The following is a 23,666-nucleotide window of genomic DNA, read 5'->3' on the forward strand; positions in this document are numbered from 1 at the left end:
TTATGAAAGAAATGGAAGAAGACATTAAAAAATGGAAAAAATATTCCATGCTCCTGGATTGGAAAAAAAAATATTTTTAAAATGTCAACACTACCCAAATAAATCTACATATTTAATCCATTCCCTATCAAAATAACACCAGAATTCTTCACAGAGCTACAACAAACAATCCTAAAATTTGTATGGAACCAGAAAATACCCCAAATAGCCAAAGCAATCCTGAAAAAGAAAACCAATGCTGGAGGCATCACAATCGTGGATTTCAAGATGAATTACTAAGCTGTAATCATCAAGACAGTATGGTACTGGCACAAAAACAGACACTCAGATCGATAGAACAGAATGGAGAACCCAGAAATGGACCCACAAACATATGGCCAACTAATCTTTGACAAAGCAGGAAAGACTATCCAAATGGAATAAAGACAATCTCTTCAGCAAGTGGTGCTGTGAAAACTGGACAGCAACATGCATAAGAATGAACCTGGACCACTTTCTTACACCACACACAAAAATAAACTCAAAATGGATATAAGACCTAAATGTAAGATAGGAAGGCATGAAAATCCTACAGGAGAAAGCAGGCAAAAACCTCTTTGACTTCGGCTGTAGCAACTTCTTACTCAACAAGTCTCCAGAGGCAAGGGAACCCAAAGCAAAAATTAACTATTGGGACCTCATCAAAATAAAAAGCTTCTGCACAACCAAGGAAATAATCAGCTAACCTAAAAGTCAACCAATGGAATGGGAAAAGATATTTCCAAAGACCTATCAGATAAAGGTTTAGTATTGAAAACCTAGAAAGAACTTATCAAACTCAACACCCCAAAAGCAAATAACCCAGTGAAGAAATGGGCAAAAGACATGAATAGACACTTCTCCAAACCATACATCCAAATGGCTAACAGACACATGAGAAAATGCTCAACATCACTCATCATCAGGGAAATACAAATCAAACCACAATGAGATACCACCTCACACCTATCAGAATGGCTAACATTAACAACTCAGGCAACAACAGATGTTCACGAGGATGAGGAGAAAGAGGATCTCTTGTGCACTGCTGGTGGGCATGCAAACTAGTGTAGCCACTCTGGAAAACAGTATGGAGTTTCCTCAAAAAATTAAAAATAGAACTACCCTATGATCCAGCAACTTCAGTATAGGTATTTATCCAAGGGATACAGGTGTACTGTTTCGAAGGGACACATGTACCCCAATGTTTATAGTAGTGTTATTGACAATAGTCAAAGTATGAAAAGAGCTCAAATGTCCATCAATGGATGAATGGATAAAGAAGAGGTAAATATATACAATGGAGTATTACTCGGCAATCAAAAAGAATGAAATCTTGCCATTTGCAACTATGTGGATGGAACTGGAGGGTATTATGCTAAGTGAAATTAGTCAGTCACAGAAAGACAAATAACATATGACTTCACTCACATGAGGACTTTAAGATACAATACAGATGAACATAAGAAAAGGGAAGCAAAAATAATAGAAAAACACGGAGGGGGACAAAACAGAAGAGACTCTTAAATATGAGAGCAAACAGATGGTTGCTAGAGGGGTTGTGTGAGGGGGATGGGTTAAACGGGTAAGGGGCATTAAAGTAGACACTTGTTGGGATGAGTACTGGGTATTATACATAGGGGATGAATAACTGGAATATATTCCTGAAATCATTGTTGCACTATATGCTAACTTGGATGTAAATTTAGAAAAATTTTAAAATTTAAAAAAACATAAAATTTTTATTCTTATAATTTAATTTTTGTGTCTGCCCTTTAATCTCATCATATTATCCTAAGAAGAGCCTTTATTGAATTTTACAAGTAATTACAACATTTATTTTATGTAATCACTCAAGAGTGTATTAAAACTGTGGTTGGGGTTATTTTAAGAGCATTTAGTTCTTAAAAAAAAAAAAAAAAAAAGGAAAGGAAACTCAGGTCTTAGGTCTCTGAAAAGGAAAATATAGACTGACAACCCTAGATAAATATGGGAAGTAAGGGGTAATTGGGGTCACTCAATAATGAGTTAAAAATTTGTGGATCAGCTTTTGGAAAAATTTTGTAGTGTTCATCTCTCTGAATCCTGCTGGAAAAATTGCTCTAACCATGATTCTATACTATTTTCAGAGAAAGGTATTTTCATGCTATTATAAATTTCCACAGAGCTACAAGTTCTGAGACAGAATTACATGTAATGGGCATTATGGGAAAACATACCCTGGCAAGCCAGGATCCCAGTGTAGAATAAAAACAAGTAGAGTTCTTTCAGATTTTGCTATTTCTGGGGTATTTAAACTTGATAATACATAAGAATATCTTAAATTTCCTCAGAAGATTTTAATTCTACAACGATGTTGAGGTATTACCTAGCAAACCTATGTACAACTTTTAAGATAGAAGCATACAAAAATACTCTGAAAAGATAGCAAGTTTTAATTAAAATTAGACTGCTTGCTTATTTGTCCATATGTTGTCATTGTGCTAACGTGTTCCAGCATCTTATCTGGTGATCATTTAAATTATTATGAATAAAATGATGCCCCCTTTCGGTCAGCCAGTGGTCTGTCCTGCCTGGTGATTCTTCATGGTTTCTGGAGTCAAATTTCATACATTTTAGAATAGCTTTCAACTCTCCAAGAGTCCACAATACAAATGCCTCACATTTCCTAACTGCCATAGATATTCAGAGTCACTTTTCCCTACTTCATTTGTCACACGGAAGTATAATTCTTATATCTTTCTATTTGGCCACAACCCTTAGTTCTCTAGCTACTCCTAAGCAGTCTTTTCCTCTTATTTCTGGAAATTATTTTTCTGCCAAATGAATTAATCTCCACTTTGTCCCTATTGAACTCAATTCGATTTATATCTTCCCACTTCTCCAATTTTTCAAGACGTTTTGAATTTAAATCTTAAAATAAGAAAGTCAGTCCACCCAAGTAGATGTCATCAGTACAAACACACTTTGTATTGACTCAAGTGATTGATAGAAGAGTGTTTGCTTCATGCCTGGAAGGTGTCAATCTGAATGGTCTTTTCCCCCCAAAGTTAATTCAGAAATACTGCTAACTGCGGTGATTACATTTATTAGACAAAGGGAAAAATTTGACGCCAACAGTCTAAGTTTTTAAATTTCTTCAGTACTTTATATATACCATGCTAGACTAAGTAGGTTGAGATTAATCAAATCTATTTTGTCAGTCTCACCATTCTAAAGAAAATAAGATTAAATAAAGTTTTGGAAATTTTTACTGATGATGTTTCTCTATTTCTATTTTCAGTTAATTAGTGGGGAGAGGGAGTTACTGGAGATTACCAAATATTTTATGTTACAATATAGAACAAATGAAAAACAGTATTATAAAGTTATCAGGAAAACTTAGGTATCCCATGTATGTGTAATCATGCATGAAACAAAATACATTAATATAATCCTAAATATTCTTACATTGGTAATGTTCGTAAGAATTTGGATTAGCATATTTAGCTTATTTTCATATCAAAAACTCTGAATATTTTGATGTAGAAACAATCATTGGATTCATATCTATTATATGTAAGTTTCAAAATGTATGACTGTTCCCTTTACCTCATAACAGTGAATAATACTACTTTTTCTCCTTCCTCTATCTTCAATTTCATAAAATACACACAAAATCCATTCCGCATATTCTTCAAATCAGAAAAGTGACTTAATATATACGTGTTCTTATATGCTTTTTGATTACTCCAGGATTGATTGGTTTTTTTCATAATAAACAATTTCAGAAGCCAAAAGGAAACTGTAGATGATTCATTTATTATGATCATCTGGATATATACAATGCAGATGAATTTGGAACTTTCTTAAGTGTTTACATCAAAACCTGTAACAATTTAGAAAATCACAGTAGGGAGACCAAAATTATTTACAAAGGGTCATTTATTAAACACTTTTTTTTTTTTTACAAAATACAAAGATTGTTGTTCTGCATGAATACATCATATATGAAAAAAATAATGTTTTTACTGAATCTAATTTGAAGACATTCAGAATTTTATCTTTACCAACTTGAGGAGTCAATTTTGCTTTGCAACTTGTCCAATACCATCACCAATCAAGGGAAATATTTTTCTTGTTAATTAAATCATACAACAGCTAGCATTTTCAAGAAATAAAATCAGACAAAGTTTGTCATACAAAGCTCTTTCTGCAAGTTAACTGATTTGCCTATGATCCTAATTTTTTTTGTCAAGCTATAAGATAGGAAGAATTGAGGAGCTAGGTAAGTTTTATAATAATGTATTAGCAGCAGTTGATAGAAAATGCAACATAAGATTTGTTTTGTCTGTGGTACAAGAATATGTCCTATCAGACTCTAATGTATTTTTCTCTACTTGAACACAAGTAAGCACGTGCTGATTGTTTCTGGGATGACAAAATGCATAAACAGACAGGAAGTTGGTTCTGGTTGTCATCGTAAGTGCCTATTTTCATCAGCTAATATGAATGCGTTGCTAAACTTAGTGAAGACAGGAAAATGACTTAAGGGTAATATATACAGAGTTAAAATACATTTTTTATCCACTTAAGAATGATTTCAGGCACTGTGGCTATTCAGGATAAAATGTTTCATGGTTTGTTCTCGATAGCAATTTAAGTGTCAGTGCAAGCAAAAGCAAATACCTGCCCACTGTCATACACATGACCTTGTACATCTGGAATGTTCAAAGCAAGTTCGTCTTCTGCATCTTCACTCTGAAGGCATCTTGAATTAAAAGGTCTCATAGTTTGCTCTTGATAGCAATTTAATTTTCAGTGCAAGCAAAAGCAAACATACCTACTTACTGTCACACACACGACCAACACATCTGGAACAGTCAAAGCAAGTTCACCTCCATCTTCACTGTGGAAGCATCTTTAATAAGTGGCACTTAGTGTAAACCCTCTATAAATCATGAAAACAGACTGGAGATGCCTGAATTTAATAATAATTAAAAATCACTGTCATAGTCATCTCTCTGTGTAAACGATGTTTGAGTAAGGCTTGCCATCACGACATTTCTTTCCTGAGAATGGAGCTGATCCTCTCTGTGTATCATAAGTGTGCATGCTCTGAGCTGTGGTCACTGTCGTGGCTGTCTTCATTTGCTAGAGAGTCCCCTGTTTGCTGGAGGGTGGCTGCACCAATCCCCGAGAGCTCGGAAGGGAGAAGTGTTCCCTTTTTGACATTCACCAGTTCCTTTTCTCGAGCTGCAGCTCCTTGCTGCCCTCCCTTTACTCTCTTCCATTTCATGCGCCTGTTCTGGAACCAGACTTTCACCTTAACAAAGAAAAGGAACAAACAGAAGAAAGAAAAACAAGAAAGAAAATGAAATGGCATTTTTCCCCTCCTTTTCTGTCGTCAATGAAAAAATAACTCCTCAAAGACTTAGACAAGGACACTGTGAAGGACTGAATATGAAAATAAACCAGCACTGAATTTAATCAGATCCCATACTGATTATAGTGATTTAAACTTCCAGAAGATGCACACAAAGTACTCTATTTTGTATTTTATGACATACAGTATTAAAAAATAGATGGGAAAGAATGCTGTCATTTTGGGTTGCTCAAGGGTACTTGGCTTTATAAAGAGTTTCTATGAATCTCAGCCAACATTTTAATAGTTTTCTTGGTCAAACATTTTTTCTTCCCAAGTCCTTTGATTTGACATCCAGCTGTCAATTCCTGAACCAATCTGAAACATACTCAGAGAGCTACTGGTGAAGCTGTATCTTAAAGGACCATTCTCGGCCACTGCAGCCCACTACTGCATTCACAAAGCTGTATGTGACCGTACCACCGGTGTGAGTTCATCTTATAAACTATATATCATATTTTGAACTCTCTCTCTCTCTATACATATACATATATATATATATATATATATACATACAACTATATACACGTGTATATTTCACATCAGCTTTGTAGACATAAGTTTTCCTTCTAAAATTGAATTGAATTTGCCTGATACATTAAAGTTTTATATATATATATATATGGTATATGTACATATATATCATAAAACAAAAAATTAAATAAATATACATTAAATGACCATTTATTTTCAGAACCAGAATAATATTGGCACATTTTATCTTCTTGTTTTAGAGGAACTTTATGTTCCTTTCACATTGCATTTCTCATCATTATGTATTCTTGTAAACTGTCCCTTCTACATTTCATTGATCTGTCTACTCCATTCAAACCCTAATTTTTATGCTTATCATCTCCAATCCTTCAAATAAAACCAGCAAACAACACAAAGTATTTTTCACAATATGTGACCTGAAAAAGTACTGTGTAATTTTGCTTGTCTTTTAGGTTTATCCAAATGGAATGTTTCTAACTACATGCTTCTTGATCTATCCATGTTGATTCAAGAGACTGCAGTCATTCATTCTTTATGATTGTATATTATTCCACTGTATGAATATACCAGTTTATCCACTCTTCTGTCCATGGGCACTTGAATTCTCCCCCCCCCCTTTTATAAATGATGATACTGTAAACATTTTTGCATTTGTGTTCTGAGAAACATATGATCAAACCTCTCTGAGTATATATCCAGGGTTTGTATCAATGGGTCACAGGGTATAGATCATTCAACTTAACATGATAATACAGAAAAACTGTTTTCAAAATTGCATCAATTTATCCACTGCTGCCACATATACACAGAGAGTCCAGAGTGTAAAAGTTGTTATTGATCCACATCTATATCAACATTTGGAGTTATCAATTTTTATCCAATATAATGACTATAAATGTTATCTTACCATGTTCCTATTTTGCATTTGCTGATTACTAACGAGTAAAGTATATTTAAAATGATGCTTAAATCTTCTTTTGTGAAATCCCTCTATATGCCGTTGGCATTGAAGTCTTCTTAAATTAGTTTTATTCTTTATAGACTTTTAAAATATATTTTGAATGCTAATTTAATGCTTTGTGCTTATATGGCTGCTACTATTTTCTCTCAATTTATAGTCTTTTTCGTTTCCTTAGAGTGTCTTTTGATGCTCAGAAACCCTAACGTTTAAAATACTCAAATTTAGTGGATGGAACTGGAGGGTATTATGCTAAGTGGAATTAGTCAGTCAGAGAAAGACAAATATCATATGACTTCACTCATATGAGGACTTTAAGAGAGAAAACAGGTGAACATAAGGGAAGGGAAACAAAAATAATATAAAAACAGGGAGGGGGACAAAACAGAAGAGACTCATAAATATGGAAAACAAACTGAGGGTTACTGGAGGGGTTGTGGGAGGGGGGGATGAGCTAAATGGGTAAGGGGCACTAAGGAATCTACTCCTGAAATCATTGTTTCACTATATGCTAACTAATTTGGATGTAAATTAAAAAAAAAATTAAAAAGAAAAATAAAAAAAGAAATAAATACTCAAATTTATCAATTGCTATCATTTTTGTCTTCATTAAGAACCCTCTTTCTGCTGAGGCCATTAAGATATTTTTCTAAGTCGTCTTCTATGACATTTAAGGTTTGCATTTCACATTGAAGGGTTTAATCCATGAAGTATTGATTTTAGTATACAGTGCAAAGATCAAATTTTACTTTATTCTGTATGGATAACAAATTGCTGCAAAACCATTAATTAAATAGTCCACCCTTTTTCTTAAGTGATCGCTATTTCAACTATGTCATAAACCAAGTTTCCATGTATGCTATAGCCTTAATTATTAAATTTCATAATAAGTTTTTATATCTGGTAGAGATAGTTCTGTTTTAGTCTACTTCATGAATGTTTTCAATATTATCCATTTTCATTAAAAAATTTTTTTAATGTTTATTTCTTTTTGAGAGAGACAGAGATAGACTGCAAGTGGGGGAGGGGCAGAGAGTGAGGGAGACACAGAATCCAAAGCAGGCTCTAGGCTCTGAGCTGTCAGCACAGAACCTGATACGGGGCTCAAACCCACAAACTGTGAATTCATTACTTAAGCTGAAATCAGACGCTTAACGACTGAGCCACCCAGGCACCCCAGTCTCCATTTTCATTTTAGGAACAATATTAATTTCTGTAAATGCACAGTGCTAAAAAGAAGGTGAAGAGTAATATATTAAATTTCCAAAAAAGTGTATTTATTTTAGTGGACTTCAAATCACAATACTCCATAAAAATTGGTACAATTTCCTCAGATGTTTCCACCAAAAAAAAAAAAAATTACCTAAGACATTTCTCAACTGCATTTTCACTGGCCTATGAGGCCATAACTGAAATTTTATATCATACATTGCTCATTCTTACTTTAATCCATTAGGGAATTAAAAAAAAAAAAAAGAAAATGTTGAAAAAGATTGATTAAGAACTCAGAAAAATGAAAGAAGAATGACTAAAAACTAGCTGATGGGGGCACTTGGCTAGCTCAGTTGGTAGAGCATGCAACTCTGATCTTGGGGTTGTGAGTTCGAGTCCCATATTGGGTATAGAGATCACTAAAAAAAAAAAAAATGAGTAAACTTTAAAAACAACAACAAAAACTAGCTGATGGATGTTCAGGTGTTATTACTTAATATCAAAACGATGAGCCGTTACCTTTTATTATATATCTATTTAAGGCTAGACAACTCTACTATAGGTATGGTTTATGTAATATTTCTAATAGTCACAATTTTTCCAGATATCTTTAACATTATTCCTATTTTATAGATGAGGAAGTTGAGACGCCGAGGTTAAGTAACTTGTTTAAGATTACACAGAGGGGAAAATGTGGTGCCAGAATTTAAATCTGGGGGTAGTTTGGCTTCAGATTGGACTTTTGTTGTTGTTGTTCCTGTTATATTTCAAACCCCTACTTTTTAAGTAGTTAGAATACAAAAGTAAAGCTTATAAAGTATGTGAACTCCATCCATATGATTACTATCATTCATGTAATTCTCCTACTCGATATAATTAGGTTTGTAAATATGACACTATTTCCTGTACTATAATTTAGGTAATTATACTACTCAATTTAATTACCTTTGCAAGCTTTACATTGCATGTTGCATTAGATCTTTTCCACATGAGTTGGGTTCTACTCCTGGCTTCACTTCTGAGTTTCTGTGTGAATTTGAGAAAATTATACTTCTCTCTGCCCCAATTTTCATATTTGTAATATTGGAATAATGAGCCTTTCAAGATTCTCCATAGGGACATTTTCTCCATGGACAATTCCAGATGGAAGAAACACATCATCATCATTGTCACCAAGAGCTGAAACGTTCAGTCAAAATAATCTTGGCAGAAAATGGGAGGAATACGTTTCTTTTAAAATCTATACTTATTTCCTTTTCTGTGAGAAGGGGTACAGTAATTCTATAATAACAGTATAAAACCTGTTATGTGCAATTCTAAATGAGAAAAATGTAAGAATATGGTATTGATTTTAGAGACCGTATAGGCTATTTTGTGTTCTTTTCTATGTTACCATGTGAAATTTTGCCATTTCTTTTTTTTTAAACAGACTGATAAAAGACTTTCATAGTATTCAATGGTAGCTATATATCCATACATAAAGACACATACATGTGTGTGTATATATATATATATATATATATATATATATATATATATGTGTGTGTGTGTGTGAAAGCATTTGATAATTATACAGCAATTATTTACTATTTTCTCTAGAGGTCAGATAACATATTTGATACCAAAACTACATGAAATTAATAACAAGACAAAAACCAGCAACAAATATATCATAGGTATATCCTATAAAACTAGAAAGGAAGAATGCAAAATATCAAAAGTCAGTGTGTCCAGATTTATTTTCTAATATACTATAAAATATTGAGGTGAAATGAAATGAGAGAAAGATTTTGGGGAAAAGCACATGTTTTTCTACTAGCATCACAGTATTAAGAGCAAATCTATAAAAGCAATCCTAGATTATAAATCAATATTTCCATTAGAATATTAATACCACAGTTTTGGGCACCTGGGTGGCTCAGTCGGTTAAGCCTCCAACTTTGGCTCAGGTCATGATCTCACGGTTTGTGGGTTCGAGCCCCGCATCAGGCTCTGTGCTGACAGCTCAGGGCCTGGAGCCTGTTTCGGATTCTGTGTCTCCTTCTCTCTCTGCCCCTCCCCACTTGTGCTCTCTCTCTCTCTCTCTCTGCCTCTCCAAAAATAAAATAAATGTGGGAAAAAATTTTAAAAACCACAGTTTCAAAAATAAGTAAACAATAGTTTAATTTAGTATCACTTTATAATCCAGCTTCATTGGTTGAATTGAAAAAAATAGCTTTTGTTTTGTTTTTTTTTGTAAGTTAGCTAAAGCATAATCATTCAAATGCTTGACACTTCATTAAATTTTTTTAAATGTTCATTTACTTATTTTGAAGAAAAGAACATGAGCATGGGAGAGGGGCAGAGAGAAAGAGAGACAGAGAATCCCAAGTAGGCTACACACTGTCAGTCCAGAGCCCCATATGGGGCTCAAACTCATGAACTGTGAGATCATGACCTGAGCTGAAATCAAGAGTGAGACGCTTAACCAACTGGGCAACCCAGGTATCCCCTGACATTTCATTTTTAGAGACAAATATACTATTTATTTTAATTAAAGCTTACACGTGTGTTTCATATAATAATCTGCATTTATAAACTAGACAAAGTAAAGCTAATCTCCCATTTCCTTGGTGACTTTCAAGCTCCATTTATCTATTCATTCATGTACTTGATAGTACTGAATGTTAGCAACAGCTAATATTTTAGATAAAAACTGGGTGGCGTTAGAGTGAGGAATGTACAAATAAATAAGATAAAGTCCCTAGGTATTCAGAGTCAAGAAAAGAGGCATGGTAAGTAACAGTTTACTGGCTATATACGAAACCTTTGGTATAAGGATTAGCTTCATACTTTATAGAATATCCTTAAATTGGGGTGCCAGGGTGGCTCAGTCAGTTGAGCATCAGACTCTTGATTTCGACTCAGGTCATGATCCCAAGGTAGTGGGATCTCAAGGTCCGTGTCAGGCTCCATGCTGAGTGTGGAGCTTACTTGGGACACTATCACTCAAAACAAAACGAAATGAAATGAAACACAAAAAATAAAATAAAATAAAATAAAATAAAATAAAATAAAATAAAATAAAATAAGGAATATATGTAAACTGTTGTTCTGGTTGGTATCATTGTGAATTCACTGTTAAGAGATTCCTCTAATATTCCATGATATGGTATAGAACTCTACCCGTAGGCTCAATGTGCCTCTCAGTTTATGCTGCCACACAATTATTATAGCAAATTCTTTTCTCTGAGAATCTCGTGCTTTTGATGTTATTGGTATCTGAAATTTTTGTCCCAGTAACATAGAGTAATACTATAGGTTCTAGGATATTGGATCAACAAACATTTTGCATACAATTAAATCTGTTCATCTTGGAGCATGATATACAAATTCTGTGAGCTTTTATTATTTTGGGGGTCCTAAGCCAATATTATATTCTAGTCTACCATTTTTCTGAAAAGTACTAGATAATGAAGTTTTGTTTTTTGTTTTTTTTTTTTTTTTTTGCTTTTCAAATATTTCCATTTTTAAGCTCAGATCTAAGGCAAGATTCCATATGAAGTGTGTATTGTCATGTTACGTAGTATGATTAACAACTCTGATAAAAAAAAATTATCGGGCCACCTGGGTGGCACAGTTGGTTAAGCGTCTGATTCTTCATTTTGGCTCACGTCATGGTCTCATGATGATGAGACTGAGCCCCGTGTCAGGCTCTACATTGAGACTCTCTCTCTCTCCCTATCTCTGCCCCTTCTTTGCTCATACATGCTCTCTCTCTCACTCTCTCTCAAAATAAATAAATAAACTTAAAAAAATAATAAAATAAATTCTTTATCCCAAGAATCTGAATTATGAAAAAATACTATTATTCATGAATCAAACCATATGAACCAAACCTTATAGACTCTTAATATCTAGGCATGCAGGTATTTTTCAAAAAATATTCATGTTAAAAAGTAACAAATATATAATAGCCTGCTGTATTATAGTAGTGAATAATTAAAGTGGTCAGTTATATACCTTACTTTTCAGAACATTTACTTATTAGGAAGAATTCTCACTTTTTATTCCTTAGTCAACAAAGTATTTAGTATTCATATTGTCTGGATGATCAAAATACTATCTAAATAAACAGGAAAGCATTTATTCCCATCTTGATTCCTTTTACTGAATAAAGCAGCCAAGAGATTTTGCTGTGATTAATTTATTCAAATGATGTATTTCAGAATCTAGTAATCATATTTTTGTATTTAATAATACTGTGAGAATCATTGTTGCCACTTGGTAAACATTCATTTTACCTTTTTATTTAATTTATTTAGTCATTCACATTATATCCTTCTATATAAAAGTTCAAAATACCTGTCTTTTTAGGGTTCACAATATATCACAGCAGAACGCAAATGAAATATGTGTCTGCAACTGCCATACAATTTCCTAAGGTGGCCAGAGGCAAGGAGACTGAGAGAATGTTGAACTACCCAATGCTGTAACCCATATTTATATAACACCATAAATATCTGCCCTTTGAAGAAACTATTGTAATACCAAACATCTGGACGAAAATGGACTATTTCAGTGACATATCTAGAGGTCTCTAAACATCTGGAATTTGTAGCTTTAATATTTCAAATGTTTTCATTAGTATCTGGGCACTTGAAATACACGGTCTAACAAACATTTGTTCACATCTTTACCATGTGAAAACATGCAAAGAATAATTTTTATAAGTACAATTTTCAGATTTAATCACATTCCCTGTGATTATATTTGGTCATGGCAGCTGATCTAGTAAGCCAAGGTAAATAGGCCCTAGAAAGACTTACCCACGTAATTCAGTGGCAAAGTCAGCAGTTGAACTGAAGAATTACAACCAAGAATGCTCCATAAGGTAAGCATGAAAAATGAGGAAAAGAAAGCTTCTTTACTCTTCCTGCCTGAATAGATTTATATCTTATACAGAAAAGGAATCCCTCAGCCATTTCCAAGAAATTCATGGGAGCAACCAGTTAACTGTCCTGTTTCTACAGCCATGAAACATGGGGTTGGGAAGTGGTTGTTTGTATGTGTAGGAGGCTGAAGGGTATTAGGACATATTCCATGACTAAAGACTGAATTCTTGTTTGGAGGGCTGGTTTTGATGTTTATCCTCTATTTCAGCAATGAATCATTTCCTCGCCTTTATGATTTTCACTTTTGAAGCTCCTTTTTCTTCCCTCTTTCGAATGCTTGAGAATTAGGCTCACTAATGTAGTCGTAAAACATTTACTATTTGGCGTATTTTTAAACAAACTGAATACACATCAGCTGTTGTGAGTCAAAAGCAAATTATATATTCAACAACAACAAAAAAACTTTTTTGAGGCAACAAATGAAATTCTCCATAATAAATTGTAATGTTATGGGTATTATTACAAGCCAACAGAACATTCTCCTTTCTAAAAATGCAAACCAAAGTAGCCATTCACATGATGAGTAAAATTCTTAGAGGAGTGATTCCTTTTAATTGATTTTTTTGAGAAATGTCACTATAGTAATAGATGATAACCACAATACCTTTTCTGCCATACTTAATGAAATTCAACTTAATGGTCTATTTCAATAATATTAATTTATAATCAAAATTCATTATTCCTAACCCTATTTTTCATACAGTTAAAAAACAGGTGTACCTTTGGTTATCTTAACTGTTTACCTGAGTATAGTATGACATATGACTTCTGCAAATTTGTGTGGATACTTGATATTTGACATTTGCAATCAAAACCAAATCAGGCACCTTTATCTTTTATTGTGTTAAAAAACTCCTGACTAGCAAATCTTTTCTGTATGGACTTTGTGTATTCTGAGCCACAATTGGTACTTACTTTGTTCACACCAATGAGATCAACTAGCATGACAGTATTTGTTCTCAATATTTTGCCTGATCTCTGGGATGATGTGTAACAATAGCTAGCAACATATCGCGGTCAGTATATATAATTTTGACTAACCGCCTCTTCTAACCTTTATCTAATTAAGTGAAATCTATCAAATATAAATATGTGGTTTAAACATAGGAGCACACTATTTTTAACAGGATACAAGAACAATGGGCAACTTCCTATGGTTCAATTTAATGAAATTAATATTCTGACTATTTCTAGACATCCTTAAGTCCATTATTATAATATATATAACCCTTCACTATACTTGTCATTTAATTTTTTAGATTTAGGAACCACCTCCTTAGAGCTAATACTATTTTAAGAATAATAGTAATTATTACTATTATATTCATATGCACTGACCACAAAAAAGTCAATAACCTTAACAACTGGAAATAGTTCAACACTTGAAAAAAAAACTGTCCAGCATAAAAAATGAGAAAGAAAAATGATAAAGAGATGTGAAGTTAAAAATCTATTCTTTTTTTTAATGTTTATTTGTGAGAGAGACAGAAAGAGAGACAGACAGACAGAGGGAGGGGCAGAGAGAGAGGGAGACACAGAATCTGAAGCAGGCTCCAGGTTCCAAGCTCCAGGCTCGGAGGCCAACTCGGCGCTCAGACTCACCAACTGCGAGATCATGACCTGAGCCGAAATCAGACACTTAACTGACTGAGCCACCCATGTGCCCTAGCATTACACTTTAAATGGTGATCCTGTGATGCGGTGTATGTTATGTTTCAGAATGTTATTACTGATTTACTGATCAAGTATAAATTAATATATTTGTTTCTGTATGGAATAAATTGGGAAATAAAATATAGAAATTCTGAGATTAAACAGAGAATTATCCTTATGCTTTCATTATATCAGTTGGATGAATGCTCATAGCAAGAATCATAAAGGCTCACTTTATAGGTGAATATATAGATACATATACGCAGACATACATACGAATGTATGTGTATATATCCATTTATATACCTATATGTATATTTCTATCTCTATTGATCTAACAGCATTTAAAACTTGATTTTTTATATACTTTCAAGGCTATTTCAATAAGGGCGGGGCTTTATTTTTCTAATATTTTTTCTATTATTTCACATTTAGATATTTATATTTGTAAACTGTTAGAAATCAATTGCTTTTTTCTCAGTCTTCTACTTTATATAGATAGTATTTCTAAAAATTGATTTGGGAGAGGGTTAAATAATTGATTTTTTATTTATAGATCTTGCTCTCTAATCGACTCTCATTCATTGCTCTTCTTATATCATAGAAGTAATGTTTTGTAGTATGTAAGATAGTTCTGATTCTGGCTTTTAGATTGTACATTGTCAATATGCATTTCTTAGAAAAAAAAAAAAAAACAGCAGTTCTCAGGCAATACCTCTCTACATTAGAAACTAAGATTCTGTCATGTTCCACCATCAACTCCTCTACCTTATGCTTCCCGCCATTTTTTCAGTAGGAGTCAACTCATATTTAATCTTTTAAAATGGCAGACACACCATGATTTAAACAAAGAAACATCTTACTGTTACTGCAGGTGACTGTTAAATACTACCTTAAGAAATGAGAAAATGTTCTAACATCATTGGCTACACAGGTAGTCTTGAATTACCTTGAACAGACAATATACCTGGTCATGGAGAATAATTTATTAGCTAAAAAGTGTCCATATGAATTTACAGAAATAAACTTGCAAAGGACAGGGATTGTGTAAATCGCTGAGCAAAAGGCAAAACCACTGTTTATTTGGTACATGGAAAATTCTCCTTCATAGTGATCCAAAAAGTCAATGCCTGTTTTGAAAATATTTGGCACTGAGCCATTTAAAGATTTATGAGTAACAAACAAAGCATAATCCTTCTCATTTCCACTAATGGAATATGACCCAACTAGGTGGGATTTTCCATTTATCTTGGCAGAGGTATCATGAATTCGGTCTGTTTATTCCAGTAATCTTTGCTAGTTTACAATTCTGCAACATTGCACCTTTGATTAGCTTTGTGAAATAAATGGATCTCCCATTTTTTCTATATTTGGCAGCCTTAGCTGTATAAAAATGTCCATTTGTCACTCCTGTTATAGTTTCATGCAGCTGCCTTCCCTCCTCTTCCCACTGTGAGATATTAAAAAATTGGCAGGAGCTTTCTCCAAGTGTGCCTGGATGGATGAAAAGGCCAGAATAAGCATGTCAAATGTAAAAATACCTTGGGACAGGAGGGTCTTTAGACTAACTGGCTCTTCAAAATATTCCAAGTGGCTCTGCCAATTGAGGATTATTAGCTGTTGATTCAGAAGGGTATATAAGAATATGTTGTAAATTAGAAACTGTAAGTTAGAAGCTGGGAGATACTGGACTGATAACTTATACAAAAAAATTATATAATTAAAAATATTTGAAGTTCAATTTTGTTCTAGTATCTCCATTTTTATTTGACATAAAATAATTTTATTTAATGCCTATATGCTAATGTGGAATCACTTTGCAGAATGAGCCTTTTTTTTTCTTCTTCTTTGGCACTGCATTATGGAAGACACAAACATAAGAATCTGACTTCTTTGTGAGATTTCAGAACTATTCTTCAGATAGGGGTTTGAAAATTCAAGTCCTGAGTGATATTTCAGGATTTAACATATCTTACTTTTTTCCTTAAGGGAAACCTAAGCATCAGAGTAAATCTTTATAATTACATGTATGTGACCTGTAATAAAATGTAGCAAATATATTGATTAATGATTTATATCACTAAGCAAAGTAGGAGTATATACAAATAACAGTTATACATATGTATATTTCATAGGCAATTATATAAAATTCTTAGATGAAAGTACATCTGAAGATTACTTCTGATTATAAAATAAGTTTCCATTTAGGAGAAAGTTATTTCCTTAAAACAATTCTGCCCTAAATTGTTGCAGCTTATTTAATATTTATTTTTCCCTTTACATTATATACTTATGAGTTCTACCTTTGCATTTAAGTCTTGAAAAACTTTTTTAAAGTCAAGAAAAATATTTTAAGAGACTAAAGGTTCTATTAAAGTTAAGGAAAACACTGCACAATATGGAGTTAGATATAAGTCTCAGGTTATTTTAAAGTATGAAAAGATAAATCTTGCAGAATGGAAATGAAAAAAGTGCATGTCTATAATTAGAATAATTTTACATCTGGAAATCCTATAAAAGGAGTGTTATTTAACAATATATAGTGTTAACATATAGATTACATAGATAAACATGTATAGCATTAATACAAAATCAAAGTACTACAATTACTGTAAGACAATTAAAAGAAGACGAATGAAATGGGTTCAGTTTATAACTCTAGGTTTATAACTTTAAAAGCCCAACCTTGAGAAAATAAACTGAAAATATCTCACTGGGACAAGAGTGCTGGCATATTGAAGGAATATGTTTTCAGACCTTTAAGAATATCAAAATTGATGCCTGACAGCATACAATATTTTTCTGATAAACTTAGCATAGTAAAATTCATCCCACAAAACATAAATAAAGCCTTCAGATTCTCAATTTAAGATACTGCATGTGCATAGAAGTCTAGGAATAAAATGAACAGCTGGCACAACCAGGAACATTCTCCCATACAACTCTGTCATTCCTCTTTTGTGACATTCAACACTCATCACAATTGTTAATACTTGTTTGATTTTTGCCCTTCCATGACTTCTAGCAGAGACTTGTCTAGCTTATTTTAGCAAGATTTAATTTCTAGCATCTAGCTCAACAAATATTTTTATTACCAAACAATTCACTATGTCTTGAATGGCAAAGATTTTTCGCCCCTCTGGTTGACACTTGTGTTTTATAGTTTATGCTAGAAATACTTTCATATTTATTATGACATACAAACCTGAGTAGAAGCAAGAGAAGGTAGTTTTTGTTTTTGTTTTCTTTTTCCTTAAGCAGGCTTCACACTCAGTGTAGAGCCCAACATAGGGGTTGAACTCAGAACCCTGATATCAAGACTTGAGCTGAGATCAACCTCAGCTTAATCAACTGAGCCACCCAGGTGCCCTGAGAAGGTAGTATTAATTTCCATTTTGTGCCTTAGGGAGATTGTTACTTGCCTAAGAATAAACAATTCCAATTAGAGAAATTTGTTCAAATTTTTATCATAATAATTCAATTTTTTCTTACTAACAAATAGTGGCCCACTAAAGACTTAAATTTTTGTTATTGTTGTGAGTAAGAAAGTGTGCAAGCCAGGAAGGGGAACTTCAGAGGGAATGAGAGAGAAAATCTTAAGTAGGCTCTAAGCTCAGTGTAGAGTCCGAGGCAGGGCTTGATCCCACAACCCTAGGATCATGACTTGAGTTGAAATTACAAGTCAGACACAACCAGCTAAGTCATACAGGCACACCTAAAGACTTAACTTTGGGAATTTGGATTCCACACGGATACATCTCCCTTTCATATTAACTTGCAAAATTGTGAATAAAGATTTTTATAGGATAAAATTCTGTACAAAACCAAATTCAAGTTCTTCGCAAACCCAATTATATCTCAACTTATTTTTTTGCTATTTTTACCCCATAAAGGTATAGTTAGCTTGTTTTAGTAATGGCCTCCAACAAATGTTGCCTTCCTTCCATGTATCCATTCCCTTATATTCTCTCCTTCTACACTGACATGGAGCTTGTACATTGGAGTTTTTCTTTTACTCCTGGGAATGCTTCCACCACCATTTGAAAAGTCCCAGGGAGCCTATTAGAAGAAGATGGAACCACACACAACAGAGACAAGCTGTCCCAGCTGAGGCTATCTAGACCAACCAGCTCTTCAAACCCACCAGGTGACTACAGCTCTATGATGGATCTAGGTAAGCCCAGCAGTATAACAACCCAATTGAGCCCAGTCAAAATCCCTGACCCACAAAATTGTGAGCAAATTAAATACTGGTTATTGGTTCAAGCCACTAAGATTTTTAAGTGCATTATTCATACAAAAAGCTAACTGATACAAAATTGATAGGGAACTTAAAAAAAAAGGCAAAGATTAAAATTGTGTGTGTGGGGAGTGAGGGGGGGACGCCTAGGTGGCTAAGTCCGTTAAGCATCTGACTTCGGCTCAGGTCATGATCTCACAGTTCATGAGTTTGAGCCCCGCATTGGGCTCTGTGCTGACAGCTTGGAACCTGGAGCCTGCTTTGGATTGTGTGTGTCTCTCTCTCTGCCCCTCCCCTGCTTGCACTCTGTCTCTCTCTCAAACATAAAGATTAAAAAAGATTTTTTAAAAAATGTGTATATAATTTTGCATATAATTGCACATCACTCTATCAGGAATGGCAACTCATGAAGAAAACGAAATATCCAAAATACCTTCAAAATTCTCAGGCCAAATTTATAGAATTGCTTCTAAAATGAAATTATTCTAAACCAAAGGTGAAACCTCTGCTTTATAATCAAATAACCACAGATAACCACAGCTATCTCTGGAATACCAAGAAGAGAACCTTGACTTTTCTCTTGACTAAGAGAGTAGTAGTACTGAATCCCATTATTTCTGTAGCTTGGAAGCAAATCCTCATTCGTTTCCTCTATGTATCATATAAAACATGGTTTCTTTTTATTGAATTCACTCTCTGTATAAATACATTAACCTGTAATTCTTCCCCTCCTTTATCTGTTCCCAGTTTAAAAAAAAAATGGGGAAAAAAAAAAGATGTCTGGTAATGCAGATTTTGGATTCTCCTCTCCTGCGTGACAAATGTTATACACTTATGGAGGGAACTTTGTATGTGAAGTTCAAGAGAAGGAGAATTTTGTGCTTCACAACATAGGCACTAGTCATAATATTTAATAAAATATAAACTGCCAATAAATAAAACCACATAAAAGTGTTTCTCTCTATATTTCCACTACCCAGAAATATCCCACCAAAAGATGAAGCACAGAAATTAGTAGAAAGAAAGCAGATGATTTAAGAAATTGGATAAAATAACTTGCTCTCCTAAGATAGTATTCATTTGTCCACACCCTGTTGGTATTTCTTTGGTTCCGATGGGATCCCTAGAGGAGGTGCACACAGTGAAAGAGGAAATGAGACTCTAGTCCTGGGAGTGCCAATCATAACTGCACTGTCCATAAAGTTGTTTGGATTTGCCTTTCAGGAATGTTTTTCTAAAGATTAGCAACTGTTGACCATCAGTAGGCTAGATTCTCCCAGGGCAAATCAGAATCCATAAAAAGAATGCACTGGAAGCACTACTGGAGCAAATAAAATTAAAGAGAGTACCTAAAATTTAACTAATTAAACAGTATTTTTTAGGTTTTATCAACTGAGGTCGACAGATCATTAATAATTTCAGTGTTTTCTGAGTTGATGTCAGAATTTCTGGATTTTTGAGGCCAATATAATTTCAAAATTAGTTGGGAAATATTTACCAATAATCTGCATGCCCTTGCCCCCATCATTTCCCAGCCCCCTTGAACTTAAGTGGAACCACTGATGATTTCCGGGCCTTAGAGTATAAATGGAAGTGACATGGGTCATTTCCAGGTGAAAACATTTAAAGGTCAATGCATGAACTTCCAACTCTTTCTTACCTCCTGTGGTTAGTAAGGACACCACATGTCGAGATGCCAGAGAGTCAGACTGGGTCTGTGAGTGATAGTTTGTAATGTTGGACTTGTAAGTATGGACAGCGAGCAAATAGGGAACATTTTTGTTATGTCACTGAGGTTTGGGGGTTAATGTGTTATGGTAACAAACGTAGCAAACCCTGTCCTGAGCAATAGAGGAAACTTACACGGGGTTGCCAGCTTTCTACTATACCAAATAAGGAGATTTTAAAATTTAAGCAAACAAAATTGCTCACTATCATTATATACAAGAAATAGTATTTTAAAAACAATTACAGAATAAAGAATAATTCCTTAAACTGAATAAAGTTTTCCTTAAAACACTGCTATTTTATCTTTAATTTTGTCATTTTGTTGGGCCCAAATATCATGGAATAGAACACCTGTCTTCCATATGGTATTTAAGAACCACAAATCTAGATATTTCAAAAATGGCAAGAGAAGATTTTTGATTCAATGCAATTAAAAATATCATAATCACAACAATATCCAACTTTACCTGTCTTTCAGTGAGATCCAAATTCACTGCTATCTCATATCGCCTCAGTCTGGTCAGGTAATTATGATGGGCAAACTCTGCTTCAAGTTCTCTGATTTGCTCTTTGGTAAAAGCTGTCCGTTCCTTCCTGGGTTTGCTATTGACTTCTGACTTATAATTTCCTTCCTGGGAATCTGAAAAAAAGAAAAAAAGTAAGAAAGAAGTAGATTTGCTTCATTCATTCAAATGCATTCAATCACAACATTCATACCAGAAGCATTTATTGAGTAACTCCTTTTTTCAGGTACTGTTAGACATGGGAAAAATACAGCAAAGATAGTTAAGACTGATCTCACAACAGGATAAGACACACTTCTTATTTTTCAATCTACGCTCATGTGACTCACAGCCTAAATTCCAAAATATGAACAAAAAATTTAATTGCTCTTAATATGCTATTATAATGAAAAGATCAATATATAAAATAAACCATTTCTAGGAAATAATTTTAGATATAAATTTATGTCTAATAAGTTGTTTAACATATATACAGTTGGGATCTAAGTACGATTAAATTTTGTAATTCCTAAAAAAAGTGTTGACTTAGTTTATGAACATTTAAGCAATTTAAATGTTTAGCAACTGGACCATAAAAGTCAGTTCAAGCTCAAAGCATACATATGAATGTGTTCTACTGATCTTTTAATTTCCATTTAAGTTCAGCCTCTTCAAGTACAATAGCATTGCTATTCTTTAATTTTGTACAATAAATATTCCAATGTGGAGTCTATAAATAAAATTGTGTTCATATAACTCAAAATATGCAAAGTTTATTAATGTTTTTTCATCATATATGAGATAAACATAAGATGCACAACACCTAACAAAAGCTATCCAAACACCAAATCTTATAATGCCATGTAGAAATAATAATAATTTAGGGTGTATTATTCCATGTTTCTTCCTAGGAGTTTAAGACATAATTAACATATAGTGTTTCACTTATCCTCATCATATCCCTGAGATGTATGTTAGAAGACATTCTCAATATACCGAAGAACACATTGTGTGCCTACAATGCAAAAAAACTCCACGTGTTTAAATGAATAACAGGTAACTGAACCAGCTCTAGTGATTCATGTTGAATCTATCTTCAGGAAATAGCAACATAACAAGGTAAAGTGGTGTGTTTGTGCTCCCTTAAAAATCACTTCAGTTCTCTATTTTTGAGCATGTACACACAAATTGTGATGTCTTTATCAGGTGGAAGTACAACGAACTCTTCTTGAGCACAAATGAGACAATATAGGAAAATGATGGTTAATCAAAGATTACAAAGAGTGACATTTTATTTTTTAAATTGACAAATGTAATATGGTATACTTTAAGAAAGATCTTTTTGGTCAACATTCAAGGGCAAGAAACATTTGTTTCTTCATTCAATGATGCTTAAATATGCTAAGTACTATGTGCATTTATATGTATGTAGTTAAATATGTTAAGTACTATATATATATTATTAGTATTAATACTAATTTAATATAATATACATATGTCAGTGTTCTTTTCTGTCTGTCTGGAAAGTCCAACTGAAGTCAAGAATTCCCTGCATAGTGGGAATCCGCTAGACAAGGTGCTCTAATGTGAACAGTTTAGTTCTGATTCTTTCTAGAATCTTGTTTGGCCAGATGTAAAGCTGTGTAGATCCAATAATAGCAGCAGCTACAGAAAGCCTGCATCAAAATATGGGGACACTGGCCATTACTTTGCTTCTGAAGGATCACAGAGTATGATTCACCCATGCAGTGGTGCAGTCAGAAATTCCTCGGATGTCAGTGACCACATTTCTGGGCTTACCCCTGTGTGGACACTTACTCCTGTGTTGACTGGTTCCTTACCTTGGCAGAGAAGGTAGGGCTTTATCCAAGGCAAAAATGGTTTGTGACATGTCACATACATGTTGTACTTTAGAGTAAGCCACTAGGATCATATATAACTTATGTAATAGATGATGTGTCAGCTCTCAGGTAGGCCGTGTGCACACAGTGCCAACTTACCTGAATCAAAGTGGAACCTGAAGTCCATCATCCCCCCACCCACTCTTTTTTTTTTTTTTTTGCTATAGATTTACCAATCTCTTCATCTTTGGAGCATTTAGCTATTCTGTGTGAGTGAATCTTCTAGATGACTGAATTCTTTTAATTTAATTTTTCCATTGGCTGTCCTGACAGACTGGAAACCCAGTCACAGCCTAGAATATTCAGAAGTCCCTCGCACAGGATCTATGTTCTCATGTAAATCAAAAGTTTTATTGCCAATTTGGAACCATACTCAGTCTAAAATCTGAAGCTGATTATTCTTTATATGGGGACAATACTCTTATCCTTTCAGTAAAGCAACTCTGGAAACTGACAGCAAAGTCAGAACATTTTTTCTCATGAGCATTTCAATTTGAATGATTCATGGTTAACACAGTCCCTTACATAAGCATGAATGAACAAATGCACAATGAGGAAAGCCTATTAATTTATATTTATTTTTGAAATACTTTAACTTTTGTAGTATTCAAAAGTGCTTA

General features: G+C 33.7%; 1 protein-coding gene across 1 annotated transcript in view; it reads right to left on the reverse strand.

Moving 5' to 3' along the window:
- Nucleotides 1–3,800: 3,800 nt before the first annotated feature.
- MEOX2 (mesenchyme homeobox 2) overlaps nt 3,801–23,666 on the reverse strand; it is a 66,172-nt gene continuing 46,306 nt past the window's right edge. The window contains exons 2-3 of the mRNA XM_045494983.1: nt 21,110–21,282; nt 3,801–5,323 (exon numbers count right to left, since the gene is read on the reverse strand). Of these exons, the coding sequence (XP_045350939.1) occupies nt 5,099–5,323; nt 21,110–21,282 (398 nt within the window). The 3' untranslated portion in view covers nt 3,801–5,098. The remainder of the gene's footprint in view (nt 5,324–21,109; nt 21,283–23,666) is intronic.

Source organism: Leopardus geoffroyi, chromosome A2, assembly GCF_018350155.1.
Source record: "Leopardus geoffroyi isolate Oge1 chromosome A2, O.geoffroyi_Oge1_pat1.0, whole genome shotgun sequence".
Taxonomy (NCBI): Eukaryota; Metazoa; Chordata; class Mammalia; order Carnivora; family Felidae; genus Leopardus; species Leopardus geoffroyi.